Raw genomic sequence first — 23,431 nt, forward strand, 5'->3', positions numbered from 1 at the left:
AACAAAAACCAGGCAGCAGCTGGGGCAGGTTGGGGGATGGGGGGGGTGTGTGTATAAAAAAATAAAATCAAAAAGTTGGAAGTCAGACAGATGAAAGGCAGATGCAGAAGGATAATCCAAGCAGATGGCCTGGTTAGGAAAAAATAACAGGCACAAATAATGACTCACACCAGAAAGGAGACGTACATAATGACCTGCTCTAACTTGGAGAGCACCACTGAGTCAAGGACACAAGCAGGGTGGAACAGCTTAAGTAGTAGTCTGAAGTTCAGTTCCGACCTGCAAGATGACTGCCAAAGCACAGAAGTCAGTAGACTAGCATTCACATTGCTACTGAGCTTTTAATTGTCTTTTAGTATGCCTACACACTACAGGACCTGTAACCTTTCACAATACTGTCATATCCATCTGGGACTAAAGTGTGGCTAAAACTGCCTAAAACTGATCATGGCTAGTTTATTTTAAATGTAGGTGGCCTGGAAAAGTATTTCAACACTGTACCTTCACAGCATTGAAAAGTAGAGACCAGCCTGCAGAGAGCACAGTCAGACTTACTAGCCAGACATGAGGATCAAAAGCTTCCTAAACTTGCTTACCACTGGAGCAGCAAGGACTGGGATGGTGCTGTGCAGCTCTCATAGTAAGCTCCAAGCCCAAATAATTCTGACCTCAGAGAGAGCAATTTCAGCTATATTTCATGTCAATCCAAAACTATTCACACTGCATACATTTACCTCCTTCTATTGCATTACTAGTCACTTGTATCAAAATTAGGACCTTACACAGCAAATCTAAATTCAATTTTCTGTTTGACTAATTTACTGGAAGTCCCTGCTCAGAAAACTGAGGGAGAACAAAAAACAATTAATATGTAGTCTCTCATACAATATACATTAAAAAAAGCTGAGAGTTAATTGAAAACAGCTGATCTCTAATTTTACAAAATCATTCAGTACAGCAAGTCTTAAGAGAAAAATCCTGGAAGTCTTTTTGATCCTTGCTTTATTTCTGAAAGAACTAATGACACTGCTGTAGAGAGAGGTCAGTTCACACAGCTTTTCTGAATGAACAACAATGCTGTGAAAACTGGGATTGATTGATAGCCTACTGTTTGCGTCATTATGTCCAAATGTTTACCATTTGAGTCTTCAAGGAAGCATAAGACAAAAATCAAAACAAGTTTTATGAAGACTTCAACAACACTAGCAAATTAAAATTGTATCCAGAATTGTTTAGACATGATAGCAGTGGAAGAAAACTGCTTCCCTCTGAATTATACAATTTTTATCTTTGCATTATGCACAATGTCTTAAATTTCTGGTGTGGAAGAGGAAAGACGTCTTTCCCTCCCCCAGAAAACTCTGTTTTCTATCATTTTAACCCTTTATTTCTTCAAAGCATTCTGTTGAACTCAACAGTTTCCTTTCTCAATTGTTGCTCTGTAGTTATACAAGATCATACCGTGTTCATCCCCTTCTCCTAATGACTCACATTTCTAAATGAACTGTTTAACATATTAGAATGTTCTTTTACAGCAACCTCATATATGTCTATAATAAATGTCTATAAGTTTTTTAATTGCTGGGAATTATTCACTTTTTTTTTTTTTCAAGTTTCTTAAACTCTGAAGCTCAGAACTGATATCACTACTTCTGGAAACAAAGGCCCCTTAACTGGCAACAGGAACACCTTTCATTAAATGCATAAAACCATGGCAAAATGCAGCATGACCTCTCTAGCAGCAATAGATACATAACACTTAATTTTATTTATCTGTCATAAATGACACTGTTGCTGTAAGCACATAGCCTTATCTACCTAATCTCAGTAAGACAGAGGTTATTAGATACAGCAATGAAAAATAGCCTTGGTGCTATCTTCATCAGGCACAGATAATGAATTTCCTTATTCAGCAGTTTTGGGAACACAGGTAACGTGTTCTACCACATCAGCTATGTCACCTTATGCTATATTTACAGGCAAGAACATGGTCTTAACATCTTCTCTTTCTTACCTTCATAGAAATTGTAACTATGCAGTCTAAAAGACCACAGGCAACATCACGCTTCATCTTAGCCTGTTCCTCCAAAATGTACTACATCTTCTCACAAATAGTAATAACTCTCAAGTTATTTAAATAACTGCCTAATTTTCTAGAACTGGAACTACTGCTGACAATTCTACCACACAAGAACTGTTCAGTTAAAGGATCAGATTTTGTCTGTGCAAGCAGCATCCACAAGCACAGGAAAAGATCAGATTATTTTACTGTAGCATGAATAATAATAATAATAATATTAATCCGATTTTAACACTGGAGTCCTCATGAATGGGTGTTTCATATTAACGTAAAAAAAGACATGTCATTCAAAATTGCATGACACATTCTCTGAGAGGTAAAACTAGGATTTTGGACTGTTGGTTGGAAAGGATCTTTGTACAATTTCAAGAACGTAAAATGGTGAATGAGAATGGTGACAACTGGACAATTTCATTTTGGACTTTAGTCTTCTACGAAATAAGCTTTGAGATTGAAAAACTACAAAAATAATTTTACAAATTATGGTAAGCTTAGTCGAAGAAGTAAGACAAGCCAATTTTAAAAGATGCAAAAGCAGGTAACAAAAGGATAGCAAGTTATGTATAACTTGAATAGAGGTATTTAAGAAACACGATGCAGAAAAAAGTAAGGAAACAGCTGTAAGAGCCGCTGACGTGAAAGAAAGTAAGATGGATCAACACAAAAGAACTGAAAAATAAGTACTACTCTTCAATAATGCTGAGATCAAAATCAGAAATAACTAATCATTTAATCATTGCCCAAAACCTAAATGACCAGCTTGCCTTCTTTTTAAGGTAAAACCAAAACCAAGCCCACCTCCCCTGCCCAAGATACGATCATAACTGGGAACTAAACACAATGTAATATGCTCAAGTTGCAAAACTTGCAAGGTTTTAATTTGAAATACTGAAAACTGAAGTGAAAATGCACATGTTCTAGTAAGGATTCCCAGTAACTCTAGGTGGTCGGGAATAGTAGTCCATGAATAGCAAGCTAAGTATTATCTATGCAACCACAGAACTCCCAAGTTCTATTTTAATTGTATGCAGTCTCTAGATGAATTTAAGTAAACAATAATTATGGAAATACAGTAAATAAGAAATATACTAACACACAGTGTAAGTTTACCCATTGTAAAATTTCAGACTGAAGTGTCGGTCTTTCATTTATTAACTGCTGTGTTAATTAGAATTTATTACTGCAGTAACTAAAGCCCGAATAATAACATCTATTAAAGAGAGATAACAGTAGGCTGCAATACAAAGGAAGTGATTACTGGATTAGCTTGTGTTTGAGAATATTGATTTTTAAAATTTATTAAACATGTCAAGTAGGACTTTACTCCTTCCCAAATTTCATGTCAACACAGGAAGATCAGAGCAAAGAAAAAAATTTAAAACAAATCAAATGCATCAATATTAAATGCAAGGTGATGCACTTTTTGTGATGACTTGGTATTACTATTTCTGTTGCCACATAACCACAACTGCTGCCTGTGAAGCAGCTAAATAGGCATCAAGATAAAAGGAAAGCTACTCAGTTAATGAGAAAACATCTGATTTAACACATTTGCTGTCTAAACATTCATTCAGACAGAAAATGATAGTGAGTTAGATCAGTTCTAATGTAGTCTTCTGGAAGAGAGTACTGTACAATACTGTAGTAGGAGTACTGTAAGGTGGAAAAAAGAGCATCTTCTCTGAAGTACTCTCTATTCTTAAAGATCCTTGGTACTAATAAAAGTAACCATTCTCCATGTTTTAGAGAAACAGGGTATCCCTTTGCAGTCAAGAGAAAACTTTGGCAATTACATTAGTTAAGAACTACACTGGTTTTAGCTCTTGTTCTAATTCAAAGTACTGCTTTTCTTCACACTTTCTGATCATCACTAAGAATGTGTAAATTGTTTGATATGCATTTTGACAAGTAAATTCCAATCTGCTATCTCTATTTGACAACTTCACTGTGATGACTAAAGAGGAAAAAAAGAGGTCAAGCTAACACTCCCGTAGTCTGAAAAGGTAAAAGGACAGACTAAGTAGAAGCCACTCTTTTCTTTGGTCTAACAATGCCTATGACAAAAAAGCCTTTAACTTTTATCTATCACTTTGCAATGAACAGTTTAAGGAGATGAAACTATCTAGCAATCCAGAAAGGTGAACACTGTACAGTTAAGGAGAATAATATATACACATTTGAACAAAGGAGTAGTTTGAGGAGAGACTGGGACATAAGGGTTGGGATAATAACTGCTCAAGTTCTTGTTTTTCAGTGTACTTCAACAAACAATAAAACCCTTGAACAGTTTCATAAGCTAATTTAAGTAAAGCACAGTATCTAAAGCAATCCACAGTCTGTAACAGTCCAAAATAATACTGACAATATTTAACAAAGACCCTTTTCCCTATCAGTGTTTTAATGCTACTATTCAACCTGTTCTACTCCTGACAACATTCTTTCCATCAAGTTTTTCACAGTTGGTAATCAAAGTATATATTCAATCCACATATATAAATAATTTTTTCATTGAAATACTTTTTCTCAGCACAGTTAAAAGAGAGACTTAATTATATCCATGTTTCTTAAAGCAAAGGCATATAGACACTGTGGGTGGTTCTTGAAACCCTTCCCTCTCTCTTTTTGTGGTGGTCCCCAAGTATTTGGCAGCAGGAACAGCTCACATATATGGCTACAAATGCTGAGTCTGAAAATCATATATTCTCTGTGTTCCCACGGCACAAAGCTCAGTTACGGACGTCACCATAGACAAGCAATCACCACAATTACCATGAAGCTTCCACAGTTGAATGAAAAGTCATTGGAAAAGAGAAACCCACAGAGGAAAAAAAAAAAAAAAAAAAAATCAACAGATGGAGAAAAACAGAAAGAAAGAGAAACCTATACTGATTGTGTTGCACTGACAAAAAGATGCAGCCAATGTCACAAACACGTTAATTCCATAAAGAGGGGGTGTTAAAAAAATCACTCGAAGGAAAAATATCTAAATTACTTCTTGAAAACAAGAGTGAAAAAGGTTGAGAACAACTTGCTTCAATAATATCTACTGTGTCCTTAAGCATATCGTTGATGAGATACTGGTTTTTTTTTTCCTGTATTCAGAAAATCTAGGTAGATTTAAACTTTGGTAAGAATACATAAAATCTGAAAAATCCAGGTGTGGAAAACAGCTTGTCAGCTTTTTCTAATATACCTTTGACAATTTTGTTACGTGATTATTTTAATGCCTTGACCAGAATAAATATAATGTGTAGATCAAAAAATTTAATCTTACAAACCAAAAAATTATAAGATAGCAAAAAAAGGTCAAAAAAAGGCAATTTTTAATATGAAATTCAAATAGTCTTGACCAAAAACTATTCTTCCATCAGAAACTGTTTCATCAAGATTATCCCATGGAAGGAGACTGCATTACCATTTTACAGATAACATACTGAAGTCAAAGAGCCATCATGGTCAGAAATACATATTTTTTGGAGGGTCGGAGAGGAGTAATGAGAAGCCTAGAACTTGACTTCAGAGAGTGCCTGGTGTTTGCACACTCAAAGCCCCCAAGCTCTTGCTGATTCCAAGTGTAAGCGAGCAAGCTGTTCAGCAGAATGCTCACGCTGATCGCTGGATTTTTCTGGCGCTCTTCAATGAAATGGGTGGTTTTGTAACACTCAGTTTGCCTATTATCACATATACATGAACTCCCTATGGGAGAAAGAACTGAAATCAATTCCCAAAGGCAGTGTTCAGCTGCCTAAATTGCAATACTTCCTGAAGTACATTAATTACCCATCCATCATTTCAATAATGAGGACAATGTTTTTTTCACGACACAGCCCTGACACCAAAACATGCCCTGCCTGTGCAGGAAGACAGAAGTCTCACAGAAGACAAAACGAGTAGAGAGGTGGAGAGTGATTAAGCTGTATGCATAATGATCAGCATGCATGTGTACAGAAATCAGGATTGTACAGGTGGTCTACAACTCTGACACATCCTAAATTTCAAGTAATTCAACTTCAACTGGATACAACTACTTCAGAAGGAAAACATTTATGCATAGTTTTCCAGGTTTCAAAAAAATGCTTGCAAATTAAATTCTCATGTGCCCATAAAATAGATAGAAACACTCAGCTTTACAGCCTCCTCCTCTTTTTGAACTGGTGGAGCATCTATTGACAGAGGAAGTTTGTTAAACTCTCACTGAACCAGCAGAAAGAAAATGAGTTGACAGAGTGGCTTTCATGGAGACTTCAGCAACACAGACGTGCTGAGATCTTGGGATTCTACTCGCCGGAAAAGGGAGAAGTATGCCCTCATTATGGCTGCTAACATTTCTACAGGCAAAACTCAGAAGTGGCATTAAGCATTCTGCTGAGTTAGTGGGGTTTTTTCTTTAATAGCTCAAAGCTGTATCAAGAGTGTGAACAGTTAAGATGGTGCACACTGCATCTGAAGAGTAAATGAGCAGATAAAGCCAGCAAGAGAATAATCAAAGTTCACTTACTGATTCCACCCTTGGAGGGGTGTCTAGTACACTTGGAACCGACTGCCCTAGGGGTGGAAACACTTAAATGAGGTGTCATCCTGGTCACCGTAAGCTTAATTCATCAATGAGGAGAGTATGATGAACTGAAGCAGTTAAGCCTAAACCAGTGCTGCCCTTCACACCTCTTAAGGGCCCTATCCTACCTGTGCATGTTCCTCAGCAGTAAAAAACACTGCTGCCATGGGCATCCACCTTTTCAGGTAATTTTCCAGAAGTCTGATCCCTTCTCTATCATCCTTCCTTCTTGTCGTAGTTCTGCCTCTTTCTGATCTATCTCCTAGGTCTTTTTTTCTTTCTATGTTACCACAATTAATTTTCTACTTTGTATTCCTGTCTGGCGTGCAGGCTGCTTCTACAGCAAACCCTGAACAAGTTTTCCCCAGTCCCTTTTCTAACTGTCTCCAGATCCACCTGACCACCTATCCACCTGCACCTTCTCATTCTGCCAAACTGCCCTTCTTTTCAACTTCTAATTCAATCCTTTTCTCCAAACAGGTCTCCAGACCATCCAAACCACTTTGCCAGTGTATGATCCACATGCAATATGCTGCTTTTCCTCCCTCATTGTTTTATCACCTATCCCACTTACTTCGTCCAGGTGTTCACAGTTATTATGTCTGGGTTTGGCTTTTGCCCCAGTCTCTTTTATCCTGCCATATTGTTTATAGTTGCTCTCCTCATCACATTTAATGACTCGCAGACAGTAATTTTCTTCCAAATTCAGTCGTTCTGCCTCCACTGGCTCTATGTATCAGTCTACTCTCACATCTCCTCAAGACTTCACGTTATTTTCTGTGTTTAGCTCTGCCTAGTATTTCCTTCTGTTACCTACCAGAAAAGGAGGAGAACACTCAGAATGTAAGAGAAGCAACTGAACAACAAAACAATACAAAGGTGCATTACAGGAGAAATTCTACTGAATCCTAGATAGCCCATAGTCATGTGAGGGATCAAATTTATTAAACTAATGTTTGCAAGTTGCTTAGTAGAATCTTACAGATAAAAACTAGGTCAAATTTAAGAGATTTAGAGAGGAACAGATAAATATATTCCAATACAACAAAACCTTTCCACCAAATTTGAAACTACTCCTCCTAAGTGTAAGGATAGTACCTATTTTAGATTCTTTTCCTAGAAGTAACCACCACTTTTTGCCCCATTGAATAAACAGTTGTCCTGAGACAAAAGCAGCAGTACATAGAAAAATGTGGGATCTGGGTATGACATGAATGGTATGGAATAAGAGGTGGATACTGTCCTGGGTTCAGCAGTAGCAGTCATTTTTCTGTGTTTTTGACTTTCAGCCTGGGAACACCGCTGATAACACCGATGTTTTTAGTTGCTGCTCAGTAATGTTTACTCTGACCAAGGACTTTCTGAGTCTCATGCTCTGCCAGGGAGGAGGGGAAGCTCTGAGGAAGCAGAGACAGGACACCTGATCCAAACTAACCAAAGGGGTATTCCATACCACAGCACGTCATGCCCAGTAAATAAACTGGGGTCAGTTACCCAGAAGAGCTAGATCTCTGCTCAGGTCAGGCTGGGTATCGGTTGGTGGGTGGTGAGTGATTGTATTCTCTTCCCTTGCTATTTCCCTTACCATTATTATTATTGGTGGTAGCAGCAGTGGTTTGTGTTATACCTTAGTCACTGGACTGTTCTTATCTCAACCTGTGGGAGTTACATTCTTTCGATTCTCCTCCCCATCTTCCTCCCCCTTCCGGGAGTGGGTGGAGGAAGAAGGCGGGAGTGAGTGAGCGGCTGCGTGGTTCTGAGTTACCGTCTGGGCTTAAACCACAACAACAGTATAGGATTTCCAGCAGTAACTAGCACATTCCCCATGTGCAGCTTTCACAAATCCATGTAAAACTGACCATTCATGATATCCTGGAATAACTTTTTGCATAAATACTTTTTGAGTTTCTTGCATTTAATTTGTGCTTTTGACTGCCTTTCAAATTAAAATATATCATCCTTCTTACGCTCTTTTTTTTTTTTATTAAATTCACTTCGTACCTTTTCACGAGTGTCTGTAGGAGGATCCTCACACTTAAGTACTTAAAGATGCTTAAATTTGCTTGCGCTATCATTTAAGTATCTGTTTGTATCTTGCTTTATCATTTGGACAGTTAGTTGAAAGCATCACTTAAAATTATGCTCTAAAATTCATAAGCAGCTTTAGGAAAAATAGACACATGGCTAGCATCATTCCATATTTTTCTTACTTTTGTTATTTTTGGAAATTGTTTCCATGTGTTAACATGTATTAAACATGGGTAAAAAGATCTGTTGAGATTTCAGTAGATTTCCATGATCACTATACTTAAAGAAATCCACAAGTGTTTGATTTTGAATTACACAAGTTCTGTGCATGCAATTCTATAGATTTTAAAAGATTTCAAATTTAGTGCTTTACGGTCCAGAGGTACTTATACTACATCAGTAAATTCTGTGCCAAGATCTTCTCTAGAATATCAGATATTTCTCAAAACATGTTGTGATGTACTGACTGAAAAACAGTTACCTATTTACAGGTACTGGCAAGACAACAGCAAAACCAAGAAAAAAAATGTTTCACATAAATTTTTATCTTAATTTGCACATTGATTTTATCTTAATTTACATAACTTTTACATTTATCCCACTTTAAAAGTATATCAGAGTTCCAATAGTTGTAATCTTTGAGGCTTAGATAAAATCAGATATTATTTTTCTGACTAAGCACTGACTGTCAAATGTTGTTGTATGAAATGATATAATGCTACATGAACTAACTGGTATCTTGTCACACAATATTACTTAGTAATTATACATAAACTATTACATGCTTACAATAATCTCTTCCTTTTTTTGTACATTTTTAAAGGTTGGGCTTGAACAAGAAGAAAGTATTCTGAAAAACCCTTCAATTTCTATCAATTATGGTATTTTACGTACAAAAAAATATGCAGAATAAAATTAAAGGTAACTTAAAATTTCTGTTGACATTGCTTCAAGAATACTTTTTTTTAAATGCAGAAAGCACTATGTTTTTATTAAGAACAGTGTGAAGGCAAACACAAATTTTAAAATAAAACTTCCAGAAATTAATTCTTCAAGAGTGTCTAAGGCCTCAGCCTTGCCATCTCCAAACAATGCAGGTGATGTGATGTGTGGCACACTATACGGCATGAAGGAGTCAAACTCTGGTACTAAGACATAGTCCTACCTCCAAAATCCCCATATTAAAAAAAAAAAACAAAAACACACAACAAAACCCAACTAACCAAACAATAAATCAACAGAAAAAAAATACATTACTAGACAAAAGTTATTTTTACAGTACCTTCATGGTCAATAGCACTAGGACACACATCTTTTAGCAGATCTCCCAAAGTATGCATCTGTCCTCCTGAAGCAATTGGTCGAAATAGCTTCTGTATAAAAGGTCTTTCTGTGGTTGCCTGTTTTGACAGCAAAATCAACAAGAACAATAATTTAAGGACCATGCAAATACATCATATTATTCAAGACAGGCAGAAGATAGGACAGAACAAGAGACTGCAGCAGAATAAACATCTTGCATTTGCATTCCTTTTTTTTATTTTATTTCAAAGAAACCAACCTTCTGTTACAGGAATAACAGAACAAAATGTTTTGCTTAAACAAAACACCTCAATACATTCTTAAGTAAAGAAAGCAGTGAGCATCAACTTAGGAGCTCAACATCAGCCTAGATGTTTTTCCAAGTCAAAGCAATACTTTAAGAAATATCAAATACCTTCTACAATAGTTTATCTTTCCCCTTTTAGAAACACATTAAGCACTTTTAATGTCAAACATGTAGCATTATAGCTAAAGCCACGTGACTTTCTTCCAGTAGATTTTATGCTGAAAAATTCAAACTATTTCAGCTGCAAAAAAAAAGGAGAGAGAGAAAAGTGCCGTGCTTTGACAGGCAACCTAAATTCTTATACCTACCAAATCTGTCTGGCACAACTTGCTCTTAGTGAAGCCATGCTGGCTGTCACCAGTCACCTCCTCCTTTTCCATGTGCCTTAGCAGTTTCCAGCAATCTCTGCTCCATGGTCTTCCTGTGCACTGAGGTGAGTCTGACTGGACTGTACTTTCACGGCTTCCCTTTCTCCTTTTTTAAAAATGAGGGTTATGTTTCCCCTCTTCCAGTCAGTGGGAACTTCACCAGACTGCCACAATATCTCAAATATGACAGACAGTGGCTTAGCCACTTCATCCGCTGGTTCCCTCAGGAGCTGTGGATGCATCTCATCATGTCCCATGGACTTGTGCACCTTCAAATACCTTAGTCTCAAACCTGATCCTAGAGCAGGAGGCTCTTTCTCTCAGTCCCTGCCTTTGCCTTCTGCAACTTGAGCACTGTGGCTGGAGCACTCACCAGTGAAGACTGATGCAAAAAGTCATTGTGCACCTTAGCCTTCTCCATGTCCCAGGTCACCAGGTCTCCCATTTAGTTCTAGAGAGGGCCCACATTTTCCCTAGCCTTCCTTTCAGCTTTCCTAACCTGATTCCTGGCTGCTTAGACAATTTCTCTGTATTCCTTTCAGGCTACCTGTCCTTGCTTCCACCCTGTGTATACTTCCTTTTTGTGTCTGAGTTTGTCCAGAAGATCTTCATTCATCCATCCAGGCCTCCTGGCCCTGTATGATCTATAGATGTACTTACTGAAGAACTGTGGGTATGTTAAGGTAATCCCCTTCTTTGTGTATCTGTATAAGTAACCTTTTTTCCCATCCTTTCAGTATCAGCAAGAATCTGATCTTGGAAAGGAGAGGAAAAGTTTTTTCCGACAGTGTGGCTTCTCCTCCCAAACTGGGCACCTGAGCCAGAAAACAGAAGTTGAAAACCTCATATTCAATAAGTCCAAAAGTTTTAATCAAGCTCTAAATTGTTACTGACAAATTTCTGCTAGCAACTCCAGAAATTAGCTGATGTGCCCTGCATTATGGGTGACTGGGCTCCAGTAAATTAAACTTTCAACACATACCATCTTAATTGGAAAAGGCAATATGAGACACTGGTCCTTCCAAATTCAGTTTCCTACCTCTCAAAGTGGTTCATGTCCTACTGAGGTAATTAAAAAAAATTAAAGCAAAACAACACAACTCAACATCAAAAACTATTCTATCTCATGGCAGAGGTTTTTGGGGAAGAAAAAACCAAACAACACAGCAAACAAATGAATAAAGCCCCAGCAAACCTCAAGTGTAGTAAAAAATTTGAAAGTTAGAAAACAATTTTAAAGGAAGTTACAATGTGGTCTCTGTCACCTACCTACATGAAAAGCTACAACCAATAGATTAACCATGACAACTGTCATTCACCTCTCTGAAACAGCAGGGCAAGGAATCTTTTCCTAAAAGTGGTACACTACCTCTAAGTAATTCCAGGGCAGTACAGTGCAGAACTGTTGACACAGCTACTCGTTACTTCTTGCCAACGATCTCCAAAAGTTACTTCTTATGAAGGCTGATCAGAAGGAGCTGACTAGCTGCTGTAGTCAACCCTCTACATCCTCAGGGTAGAAGAATGTGGATACAAACAGCAGTAATGAAATGTCTGAACATTTGAAAAATGATGGAAGGCACAGAGCCAGCAGGATCCACCTCAGACAGATCCACACTTGAGAAGTGAACCCTGGCATGTTACAATGAAAAAAACTGAAAAAAGCGCCCCCAAGCATAAAAAAAAAAATTAAAACCAACAAACAAACAAGACAAAATCCCTAAAACACTGTTACAGCAAAACATTTTTCTATTAAGTTGAAAAAAAAAATAATAATCAATTATTCAGACATCTAATCACACCTCCCAAGTGCTTACCATCTGAAGTAGCACAAGTGGAAACAAACACCAGAAGGATACAAGCAAAGGTGGTTATCCTCAACAGACTTTTAAGAAAAGAATTTCTGAAGTGCATACTGCAGTTTCTCATCATATATTAATGAATTACATTAAATTTTTCCCTAGTTATCATCATTAAGGCCAGGGTGGACAGAGCCTTGGGTGACATGGTCTAGTGTAATGTGTCCCTGCCTGCGGCAAGGGGATTGGAACTAGATGATCTTAAGGTCCTCTTCAACCTTAACCATTCTACAATTCTACAATTTCATGCCGAGGGAAAAGTCAAAGATGTATTTTCTAAAATAGCCCAAAGAGTTGCTGCACAGCAATATTCTCAGCTGCTATCATGAAACATTATAGAAAATGAATTCAATTTTACATTTTAAGTGTCGAGGAATACAGATGTGGTAATGTAAATAAGGATCACTGGTCTCCATCAATGTTAAAATGATAAAAGTAACTGCAAGTTGTTTATACAAAGACTGTGGTTCACAAATACAAACCTACAGGAAGAGTATTACCCCAACATGCTTACACTTCTTCTCCCCCATGCAGCAGATACTTTATACATTAAAAGAGTCAAAAGAAAAATCCCACTCTACAATCTACAATGTTTATGAGATAATTTTTCAAAAGTATCTTAGTCATACGGGAGCATAAATAATCTTGGAAAAATCTTACCATCACCCCTTTTGAAGTGTGGTAGCTAGTAATATAAGCCCAACTTGACTAGAGCTTTCTACTCCAGTATTTACTACAGCACCACGTGAAGGAACAGCCAACGCGAGTAATTGCTTACCTAATGTTGTTTTGTACAATATTTGCCTAATCACACATAACAGTATTATCTGTCATCTAACCCACACAGACAGCATTGCGTAACTGTTAACTGAAAATGACTTTAAATAATCTACATCAGGCATAAAGCATGTATTTGTACTGTATTTATTGTTTCTTCCTACTAAGATTATCAGAGCTTCAACAGAATATAGCACTTTCTAAGTTATTTTATTTTACAGTCACAGTGTAGCTGTAAGCTGTTCAAAAGATGCTGGATGCTTTTGCAGGGTACATGAGGTGAGAATAATTGCCAGTCCACAGAGGAAATGCCGTCAGGCATGTAAGCATGTGAAGACAGTCCCCTGGTGCAAAATTTGCAGTGAATTTTACACTGATCATATCCACAAGTTGGTATCAGATCAATTTTTTATGAAAGCAAATACTCAACTCTAAATTAACATATTTTCTATTTATTACAACTGAAATTTCTCATTCTTCTACACTACTATATAGCACCACAAATCTTGTGCTTTTCAGAACAAATGAAGACTTTAATCTTCCTAAAAAAAGTTTAAACAATAACAGTGATAGGAAAGTGACAGTGAAAAAAAAATTACACTGCAGTGAGAAAAAAAACAGATTAAAAATTACCTATTCAGGTAGACTTGCATTAAGAAGAGTTGCAGGTGAGGGAAAGTTTTAAGAGGCCCTTTAAAGCAGCCTAAAGCCTCATAGATCAGAGACAAGCTATATAGTTACATATTGTGCTAGCAATTACAACTCTTTTTCTTCCCTATTATCCTGCCAAAAAACCAAAACAAACAAACAAAAAAAACCAAACCAAAACCCCACGTAGTCAGCCTGCCTGGTCCTTTTCAGAATCAACAGAACATCAAACACTGCCTGAAATCCACAATTTAATTAGTCAGATATTTTATACAGGATGCATCTTAAAATGAAAAACATAACTCATGAACTGCTGGGTTTTAATCTGGAAAAATCACAGTTACCAGTATTTCCATCTAGAGGAAGGGATTTGGATTTTCTGTCTAAACATTCTGCTGCTACTCTAATAGTATTCAACAAATAAAAGTTACCATGCATATAAAACCCACAAAGTAAAAAAAGAATTCCTTACAATTCCCACATGTGCTGGCAGCTTAAAACTGTAGAACTCGAGACTTCCCTATATACTCCATCATATTTTCACTAACTTGTCAAGTTCATAGTTTGTGCTGCTTTGTACTGAACCCTTTACACTAAGAAACCTCCCATAACTTAAATTTATCATTTAATTTACAGTGATTTAAACTCAACCATGAAGCTTTAAAAGCAATAATAACAGTTTGCATAATGGTTATTTTATATAAAAAGAAATTTGAGGAAAATTAACTACTCCCTGAGTATACTGACTATACAGTAAAGAAATCTAAGAGCAGATTTAGTCCAACCCATGTTCGTTATTCTGCATTACTGGGATGTCTGCAGGCTGCATAAGCTAGACACAACAGATAATAAAATGCTTTTTTAAGCAAAATTGCATGTACATAGACCTTTAATTCTTCCCCCACCATTCAGTGATGCTGTTCTAAGCTTCCTATCTCCAGTCATGCTCTTTCTTAACAGAAAAACTAAATCCCAGCAATTTGCATTTGCAATGGCCAGTATTAACTGAAATAGGTTAAATCAATACAATAAATTAGAGTAAATGCTGCAAAATATTTCTGCATAAATAACTAGCCAATAACTACAGCAGTCCTTCTTTGCACTTCCCTGCGTATTTCTTGTTCATACAGCCAATTTAGTATTTTGAAGTATTAATTTATGTCCCACCTATCAAGACATCTTAAGCTTATGCTCGAATGACAGAAGACTCTTAGTGCAATACTCAAATAGTAACTAACTCCACAATAAAGGTGCTCATGTAGCTAAAAATACCAATATTGCTTAACTGATACTTGTATTTGATTCCTATTTCATCATTCAATTAATACAAGCTTAAAAAATCAGCTAGGCAAGCGTGTATTGAAGGAAATACTACTCTAAGTCCAAACTTTCCAATTCTCCCTTTCACTTTCATTTGTAATGTCAAACTAAGAAATACAGGGGACACTGTATTACTTAGTAAATTCATTCGCTCTCCTATGGTTTGATCTTATTTTCCAATTTGTGTTTTTAATCTTAAGATATTTCCCTATTCACAATTGCTGCTGTTTCCCAGCACACTTTCCAGTTTATGCTTCTAAGTAAACAGATTCTGAAAGATGTGTATGTTAGTTGGGATCTTGGTATTTTACTTCAAAAAATATCTAAAAAAATTATTACACTCTTACATTGACTATTTTGTAAGTATTACTTTGTGCTTCAGTCAGGATAGCCTTGAAATAGTATTTTCAAAGGGTGCTAAGAAATAGTACACTTACACACTCTATAGGCTAGAGATTCAAGTTACAGCATAAACTTGAAATCCATTCTTTAAATGCCGAAACACAACATCAAGGTAACTTCATTTTCACTACTGAATAGTAGTATAGTATACCTACGCCCAAATACTATGTTCCAGTAAGTTAGCTGCAAACATACAGATTAAAACAAAAAACAAAACCCACCACCCACAACTATGTAAAATAATCTATGTTTGTTACTCACAAATACATTTAAATTGTGTCCACTTCTCAACAAATTCAATAAGAGGTCACTTGTTCATTTCAACACAAATGAAGGAAGCCATTTCTTAACAAGCTGCCATTACTCAAAGAGCAGTCTGAGAAGCAGAAAAACAAACAAAACCCCAAACCCCAAATTCCTCTCTAATACAAGACATATTCAGAGCAAATCCAGTTTGATTCTTACATCTTCATTAGACGTTTGTAAAAAATAAGGAAGTGACTTCTCTTTCCACTTCAAGTCTTGCATGATAACAAACAAGATTCAAAAATGGTCTAATTTTATCCGTTTGAAATCTGTTACCTTTCAAATTTCATCAGTATTTTCTGAGATTGAGAGGCATAAAACACAACATGATTTGTCTTCATCCTGTAATCATTGCTCCATTCCCCTCCTTTAAATCTTCTAAGCTAGAGACACCCCACTGCTTTACTGTACACCGATGATGATGTTTCTAGATCAGTTATTCTCCAAGTTGTTAGGACTGGAACAACATTCCAAAAAACCTGAAACACTATTTCTAGTATTTCTTTATTTAGTCTCTGCAAACTGTATCTAACAGACACTCTAGTTATGATTTTGTGTGCTTTCAATAAGGCTGGCACTGGTTTTGTTAGCATTCAGAATTTTTAACCTCATAACTGCAACATCATATCACTGTTCAGAGAATAAAGTACATTACATTAAAAAATAGAATTAACTTTTTTTAAATAGAAAGATTAAGTAATGGTTTTGTATGTCCAATATGAACTAAAAGCTGTAAGACGAAAAGGAGTAGAAACATGCTCAACACATCTATCTAGAATTACTAGAAAAATTGACTCATTGACAAGATGTGATGTGGGTTGCAGGACTAGCTGCGAAGTCAACATATAAAACAAATCAAATTACTTAGCTTTCCTATAATACCCTTTAAATTGCTCTAATAAATTACATTTTCAGTGACTAAAAACTGTAATATGTATCTGATTACAACCTATAGAAAACCCTGCATTCTTTCATTTTCTCTTGAGTTTGTACTAGGGCTTCTGCAGTCAAATGGTGAGAAGGAAGCTTTGTTTACCTCATGAGGTTTAAGTCTTTATGGTGATGAACAAGAACATTATACTCCGTAATATTTTTAAGAGGCATGCAACAACAAAGATGAAACAAACTAGCTACACTTTATACATTTAATTCACACTAACAGCAGTCACATAAATTAATAATGCAGAAGTATACTACCAGATTGAAGCTTAAGATAATTCTATATGTACACTTTTATATGGTCATGACAAATGTGTATTTGGACACATTTTTAAAACTTCTTACTCCTGAGATTTGAAAGAACATGAAAGGACAAGACATGAAAAAAACATATACTATTAAAAGAATCATAGAATAGTTAGGGTTGAAAAGGACCTTAAGATCATCTAGTTCCAACCCCCCTGCTGTGGGCAGGGACACCTTACACTAAATCATAGCACCCAAGGCCTCGTCCAACCTGGTCTTGAACACTGCCAGGGATGGAGCATTCACAACCTCCCTGGGCAACCCATTCCAGTGCCTCACCACCCTAACAGGGAAGAATTTCCTCCTTATATCCAATCTAAACTTCCCCTGTTTAAGTTTTAACCCGTTACCCCTTGTCCTGTCACTACAGTCCCTAATGAAGAGTCCCCCTTCAGCATCCCTATAGGCCCCCTTCAGATACTGGAAGGCTGCTATGAGGTCTCCAGGCAGCCTTCTCTTCTCCAGGCTGAACAGCCCCAACTTTCTCAGCCTGTCTTCATACGGGAGGTGCTCCAGTCCCCTGATCATCCTCATGGCCCTTCTCTGGACTTGTTCCAACAGTTCCATGTCCTTTTTATGTTGAGGACACCAGAACTGCACACAATACCACAAGTGAGATCTCATGAGAGCAGAGTAGAGGGGCAGGATCAGCTCCTTTGACCTGCTGGTCATGCTCCTTTTGATGCAGACCAGGATACAGTTGGCTTTCTGGGCTGCAAGCACACACTGAAGCCGGCTCATGTTAATTTTCCCAACAACCAAGAATACTGCATAATTACATGAGGACATACAATCTTACTCAGTGGGTCAATTTTCTTCTATAGAAGTGTCTCCAAATTAACTCAAACTGATTTTCTTACATTTGCATACTTTACATGACCAAGAAAATAGAAACTTGTGGTCAAAATTCTAACTTGTCCACATACCAAGTACAGTGAAAATTTTGTTATTCTTGAAAGCACTCTTAAGAGTATTACACAAGCTGGAAATCCTTTGGGTTTTGAGCATTAATGATCACTGTTTTAAAAACAAGAACAATTATAGGATGTGTTCCTTTGGTGGAAGCTTTAACTTGTTATGGTCTGTTATGTGGCAAATGTTATGTCAAGAACTGATGCAAGCAATACTTAATGTCAGAATTAACTAGTATCTTAGTTGAGACCATAGTCAAATTAAAGCCACAACCAGAATTATAAACACATCTGGAATACAGTTAAATTTCTATGTAGTAGGGCTTTTTAAAGTTATGTCTAGACAATATTATTGAGCAATTTTTGGTCATGAATGGTTAAGGACTATTCTCCTAATCATGCTTGGGTAACAACTTGCCTTCCTTAAAGCCTTGCACCAAACAGAGCACACTGTATGAAGCAACTGTTTCATACAGCTCTAGCCTCCTACACAGTTAACAATAGTTTAACTTTATTACAAACCTACAAAGAAATATGGCAACTATTTCAGTTAATTCACCCACACACGCTGAGGAACATTACTTGCTCATCTTTAGAAAAGATTAAGAACCATTTAAAATACCTCCCTTTTCCATATTGTTTAAACTGGCAATGTTGCTTCTTTACAGTCTTAGAAAAAGCTTATGTAATAGAAACACAATGAGTTATTACAACCATGTAAAACATTTGAAAGTCCAAGCACATGTTCTACTATCTGAAAAAGATAGGCCTACTTAGAATGTGTTCTTTGTTAAATTTAAGTGATGAAAAATGTAATGGGTTAACTTAATTGTAACACCTCAGAATAAAAGACCTTGCTTCTGTAACTGTTTCTAAAGATGCTGTCCTTACTGATTTTGCATCCATGTCAAACATATTCACATCACGTTGTGTAAGGACATAAAGGAGTAAAAAGCCACAAACTTTCCTCAGATCCTTCTACAAATTCTAGATTTTAGTTTTGTAGCATCAAGTAAAAGCCTGTCACAAAATCCATAAGAACAATGGTTCCTAAGGTACAGTTTAAGCTTCTGTGGCTTGATAAAACATCTACTGAGTTTTCCAAATGGCTTTTCAGCATGCTAGCAGGTTGACTCTGAATCACAGAATTCCAGAGTGGTTGAGGCTGGAAGAAAGCTCGGGTCCAAATCCCACACTCAAGCAGGGCCACCTACAGACAGATAACAGTCCAAGAAGCTTTTGACTACACCCAAGGATGGGGACTCTGCAACCTTGGTGGACAACCTGTGCCAGTGCTTGGTGACCCTGACAGTAACAGTATTTTCTAATGTTCAGATGGAGCCTCCTATGTTTCAGTTTGTGCCCACTGCCTCTGGTCTTGCCACTGGGCACCACTGGAAAGTACTTAGCTCTTTTATGCACTTTCTCTTTAGATATTTATACACATTGATGACATCCCCCCATAGCCTTTTCTTCTCTATGTTGAACAGTCTCAGCTCTCCCAGCCCTTTCCCCCAACCCATTAGATGCACCAGTGCCTTAATTATCGTAGCGACCCTTTGCTCAACACTCTCCAGTAGCTTTATGTCTCTCTTGTACTGGGGAGCCCAGAACTGGACCCAGCACTCTAGGTGTGGCCTCACCAGTGCTGAGGAGAGGGAAAGGAGCACCTCCCTTGAGCTGCTAGCAACACTCCTCCCAAAGCAGCCCAGGATACTGTTTACCCTTCCTTCTCATAGGTCCCACCACTGAACTCCCTGGATTATTTTAATTTAAAAGCTATTTAGGAGAACCTTCACGTTTGTAAGTGTAGGCACTGAGACACTTATGAGATATTCAGAGATTGTATGCTCTTCCATCTAGAGTGGATGTGTTTCATAAAAAATTCTTATTGTAGAACCTCAGTCCCACTGGGTACACTTAAGTAAATGAAAAACCCTGAAAAAAGCCTCTTCATCTGCATATATATAGCAGATACATCCAACTAAGTGACCTTTCCCAGAACGGGATAAAAACCTAGAACTGAAGGGGCACACGATGCAATTCAAAATACAATGCAGATACCTTACCTAGAGGCAGCAATCCCACCCTGCAGGTCAATTTCAGCGAGAGTGTATATTGTCAGAAGTTCCATTACCAGTTCCACATCAAAAGTTGAAGAAGTATGACTCACAACCACTTTCATGTTAAAATACTTAACAAGCATGGCTGAACCACATTCTGGCTGTAGCCTGGTCTTTCATATTATCTGTTAAATTTGCCTGTGCAGAGGAAATAGCCCTATATTTTCTGAACTACTGAATTTCCACTATTTAACCTCAGGTGAATTGTACAGATCCTACAAGCAGAAGAAAGTCAACACTCAAGAGTGTGCTAACAACTAGAACAGACAGCAGGCAATGGTCCTAAGGCCAAAAATAACAGAAGCTAAATAGAAGAAGCAGTTCCAAGAAACAGTTTTGTTGAGCACTGAGAAGACAGAGACATACACAATATAAGTACATCCTTGAAGTACTAAATTTCCTTCCCTGAAAGGGATTAGTATTTACAATTGGTAATGTATCAAGGTATGTGAAGAATCAGTGACAACAAATCAACAGTGCTTTTCACAGCTGCAGTGTCTTATGCACTTATACTGACCTATACTAAGTGCCACATGAAAGTACTGACTACCTATAAAGCAAACAACTTCAGAAATGGATTTGCACCCACAAAATCAAACATCAGATTGTTTGCTTAAGATCAATGGATATTTCAGTACTTCACATAACACCTTCAATCTACTTAAAAGCATTAAGCCAAATAATTCTTAGTTTTCTACAATAAACTAGAAGAAACTCCTACAGTCAAGGATAGCAAAATTTCAGAAATGTGTTTGTTAATTCATAAAGTATTCCTAGAGTATGGTGCCATATCCCACCATAGGATGTTTGTCATAGGTTTGTTCCGTTCCACTCTTACCTGTGTACAATTTGCTTTGTCTTCTGGAAAGTGCAGACAGGAGTCTTGGTGCTTTCCAAAAAACAGAACACTTTCTATATTTTCTAAGTCCCCAATTCTGTGCAAATTTAACCTGCTTTATTTATTTTAGTTAAAAATAAGTAAAGGAACCATAAGATGATATGCTGATCTTGACAAACCAAAACAGCTACTGTTGTGACTTTCACCTATGCAGTTAACTTTTTGCATCATCATCATAGGCTAGGCTTTGTTCTAGTTTAATTCCTAAGCAATAGGCACCGCGTACGCCACACAGCCACAGAAATAACCCTTGAAGAAAACACTCTTCATCCCTCTAAAGAAAAAAAAAAATAAAATCCATATTTCGCTTTTCCCTTTTTTCGGAATGTAAAGCAGTTCACCAACTGTTTTGGTTTTGTTTGGGGGTTGTTTTTTTTTTGCTATTACATCAGAGTATGAGAGCCATTCTCAGAGGGATACAGCACTGGACTGAGAGTTTCAGGTAGCAAAAGTCCCTCCTACTACAAAATAAGAACCTAACTACATGACAAAGTATGTAGTGGAAGTGGCAAATCAGTTTGTGTTGACTAAACCAAATGAAACAGAGAAGTGATCAGCTTTATTGATCAAAAGAAAGGTAACAATATATCAAAGAGTACTGCATTTAAATTGCAAGATCTAACAGTAACTGTACACAGACCTAATTCAAATGAATTATTGCTTCATTCATTTTTCATCCCCACCTCTGATCATATTCATATTCTTAAGAATTAACACTCAAGGCTTAGGTGAAAATTGCAATTTATGTTTTTTGTTATTTTTTAAATTGCATGCATATAAATTTTCATAACAAATTTGGGGTGATATATAAATATACAAGAGCACTACCTTAATAAAACAGTTTAGTTAAATAAAGCCACAAGAATCTAAACCTCATGGTTTAAATTCAAATGTGTAGCATAAACATTTACATAAACTTATTTATATCCAAGTTCATTATCATAAGACAATTCACAGAAAGATGACCAATTTGGGTTTTATATAAGAATAATTTGCTAAAAATGTAACTAGCAATTTGTGATTAGCGAGTGCAGAAGCCATTCAGTAAGATTAAAGAGTTTTCAAATTAGAAATAGGCTTTTTATTCCCCCCCCCACTAAGCGTTCATTATTTCATTCTATCTCAGAATGTATTTTGACTTATCTTCAAATAACAAAAAAAATAATCGATATAACTATTTACACAAAGTTAATTTATTTACTACTTACATGCTACTGGTTTTGATACACCTAGACACTTAGAAGAGTACCCAGTAAGATAAAAAAAGGCTTTAAAACAAAATACTACCCAATTTTCCCTAATATGCAGAATCCAGTATATCCCTGGATCAAAATTGCTTTAGGCTACTTATAATTCAGAACCTTAACAAACTGCTTTTCATGCAAACAAAACTACTTTATTCTTTGTACACAAGCTACATCTACACACAACTGAAAAGATTTCTGTAGCTTCTCTTGACAAGCCTGATCTAGCTTAGAACTATCCAGCCTGGTAACAGTCCAACCAGCTCAGAGAAGCTACCCAAACAGCTGTTTTATAGTCCCATGTTTCCTGTGCCTCTTCCCCTGAGCACTGCGCAACTCTCACAATAGCTATGAACTAGGCTGATTGACAATTTTACAGATAACTCAGGCATATTTATGTATTGAAAGTTTTACAGATAACTTGGGCATATTTATGTAAACTTCAGTCACATCTCTTGACAAGTAAAGGTTATAATCACAAAATTCTTCTTTTAAACTGATTAAGCCCCCATTCTGTACTAAGATTCTTAAAGGCACAAGGTTGATCTTGCAAGTGAGATCCTTAAGCCTTTTGAAAGAACTGCATGGACATTCCTTAATAGAAAACATGTAAAAAAAAGTCATTTTTAACAGCATTAGTTTGAGCTAGCCCATTTCACTCTGCACTTAGATGGACCAAAAAAGTTTAAGCAATTACAGAACAACTGTGGTTACAGTGACCTTCAACTCAAGGTGACAATTTGTCAAATTGCTATTACTTTCAGCACAGAACAAAACAATTAAGTTCACAAAACAAGTATTCATAGTAACTTATTGATCATGCTACCCATATGCAATACTTCATAGAGTGTTGGTTTGTTTGTTTAGCTTTTTTTCTCCCAATAATTAGGCACTAGGAAAAATATGTGCCTACCAAAGCTTTTAAACTTTCTTATTCATAAAGCTTTGATTTTGAACTAATTTAAAGCTGGTGAACATGTGCTGGTGCTTCTTCAGTTCTGAGCCATCAGTTATTAGAATAAGTCATTCTGTGTATTAGATGATGAATCAAAGTCCTT

The 23,431-nt window shown here is 36.7% G+C and overlaps 1 protein-coding gene across 2 annotated transcripts in view; it reads right to left on the reverse strand.

Moving 5' to 3' along the window:
• The window catches only part of ATG5 (autophagy related 5), a 78,999-nt gene that overhangs the window by 17,400 nt on the left and 38,168 nt on the right, over nucleotides 1–23,431 (reverse strand). For both annotated transcript variants that reach the window (XR_008971597.1, XM_057404695.1), the window contains exon 6: nucleotides 9,946–10,063. Coding sequence is in view for 1 of the 2 variants with exons in the window: in XM_057404695.1 (XP_057260678.1) it covers nucleotides 9,946–10,063 (118 nt within the window). In the remaining variant the exon portion in view is untranslated. The remainder of the gene's footprint in view (nucleotides 1–9,945; nucleotides 10,064–23,431) is intronic.

Source organism: Pezoporus wallicus, unplaced genomic scaffold (assembly GCF_028554395.1).
Source record: "Pezoporus wallicus isolate ANWC-B61680 ecotype Strahan unplaced genomic scaffold, APGP_CSIRO_Pwel_v1 contig_6923, whole genome shotgun sequence".
NCBI classification, from domain to species: domain Eukaryota; kingdom Metazoa; phylum Chordata; class Aves; order Psittaciformes; family Psittacidae; genus Pezoporus; species Pezoporus wallicus.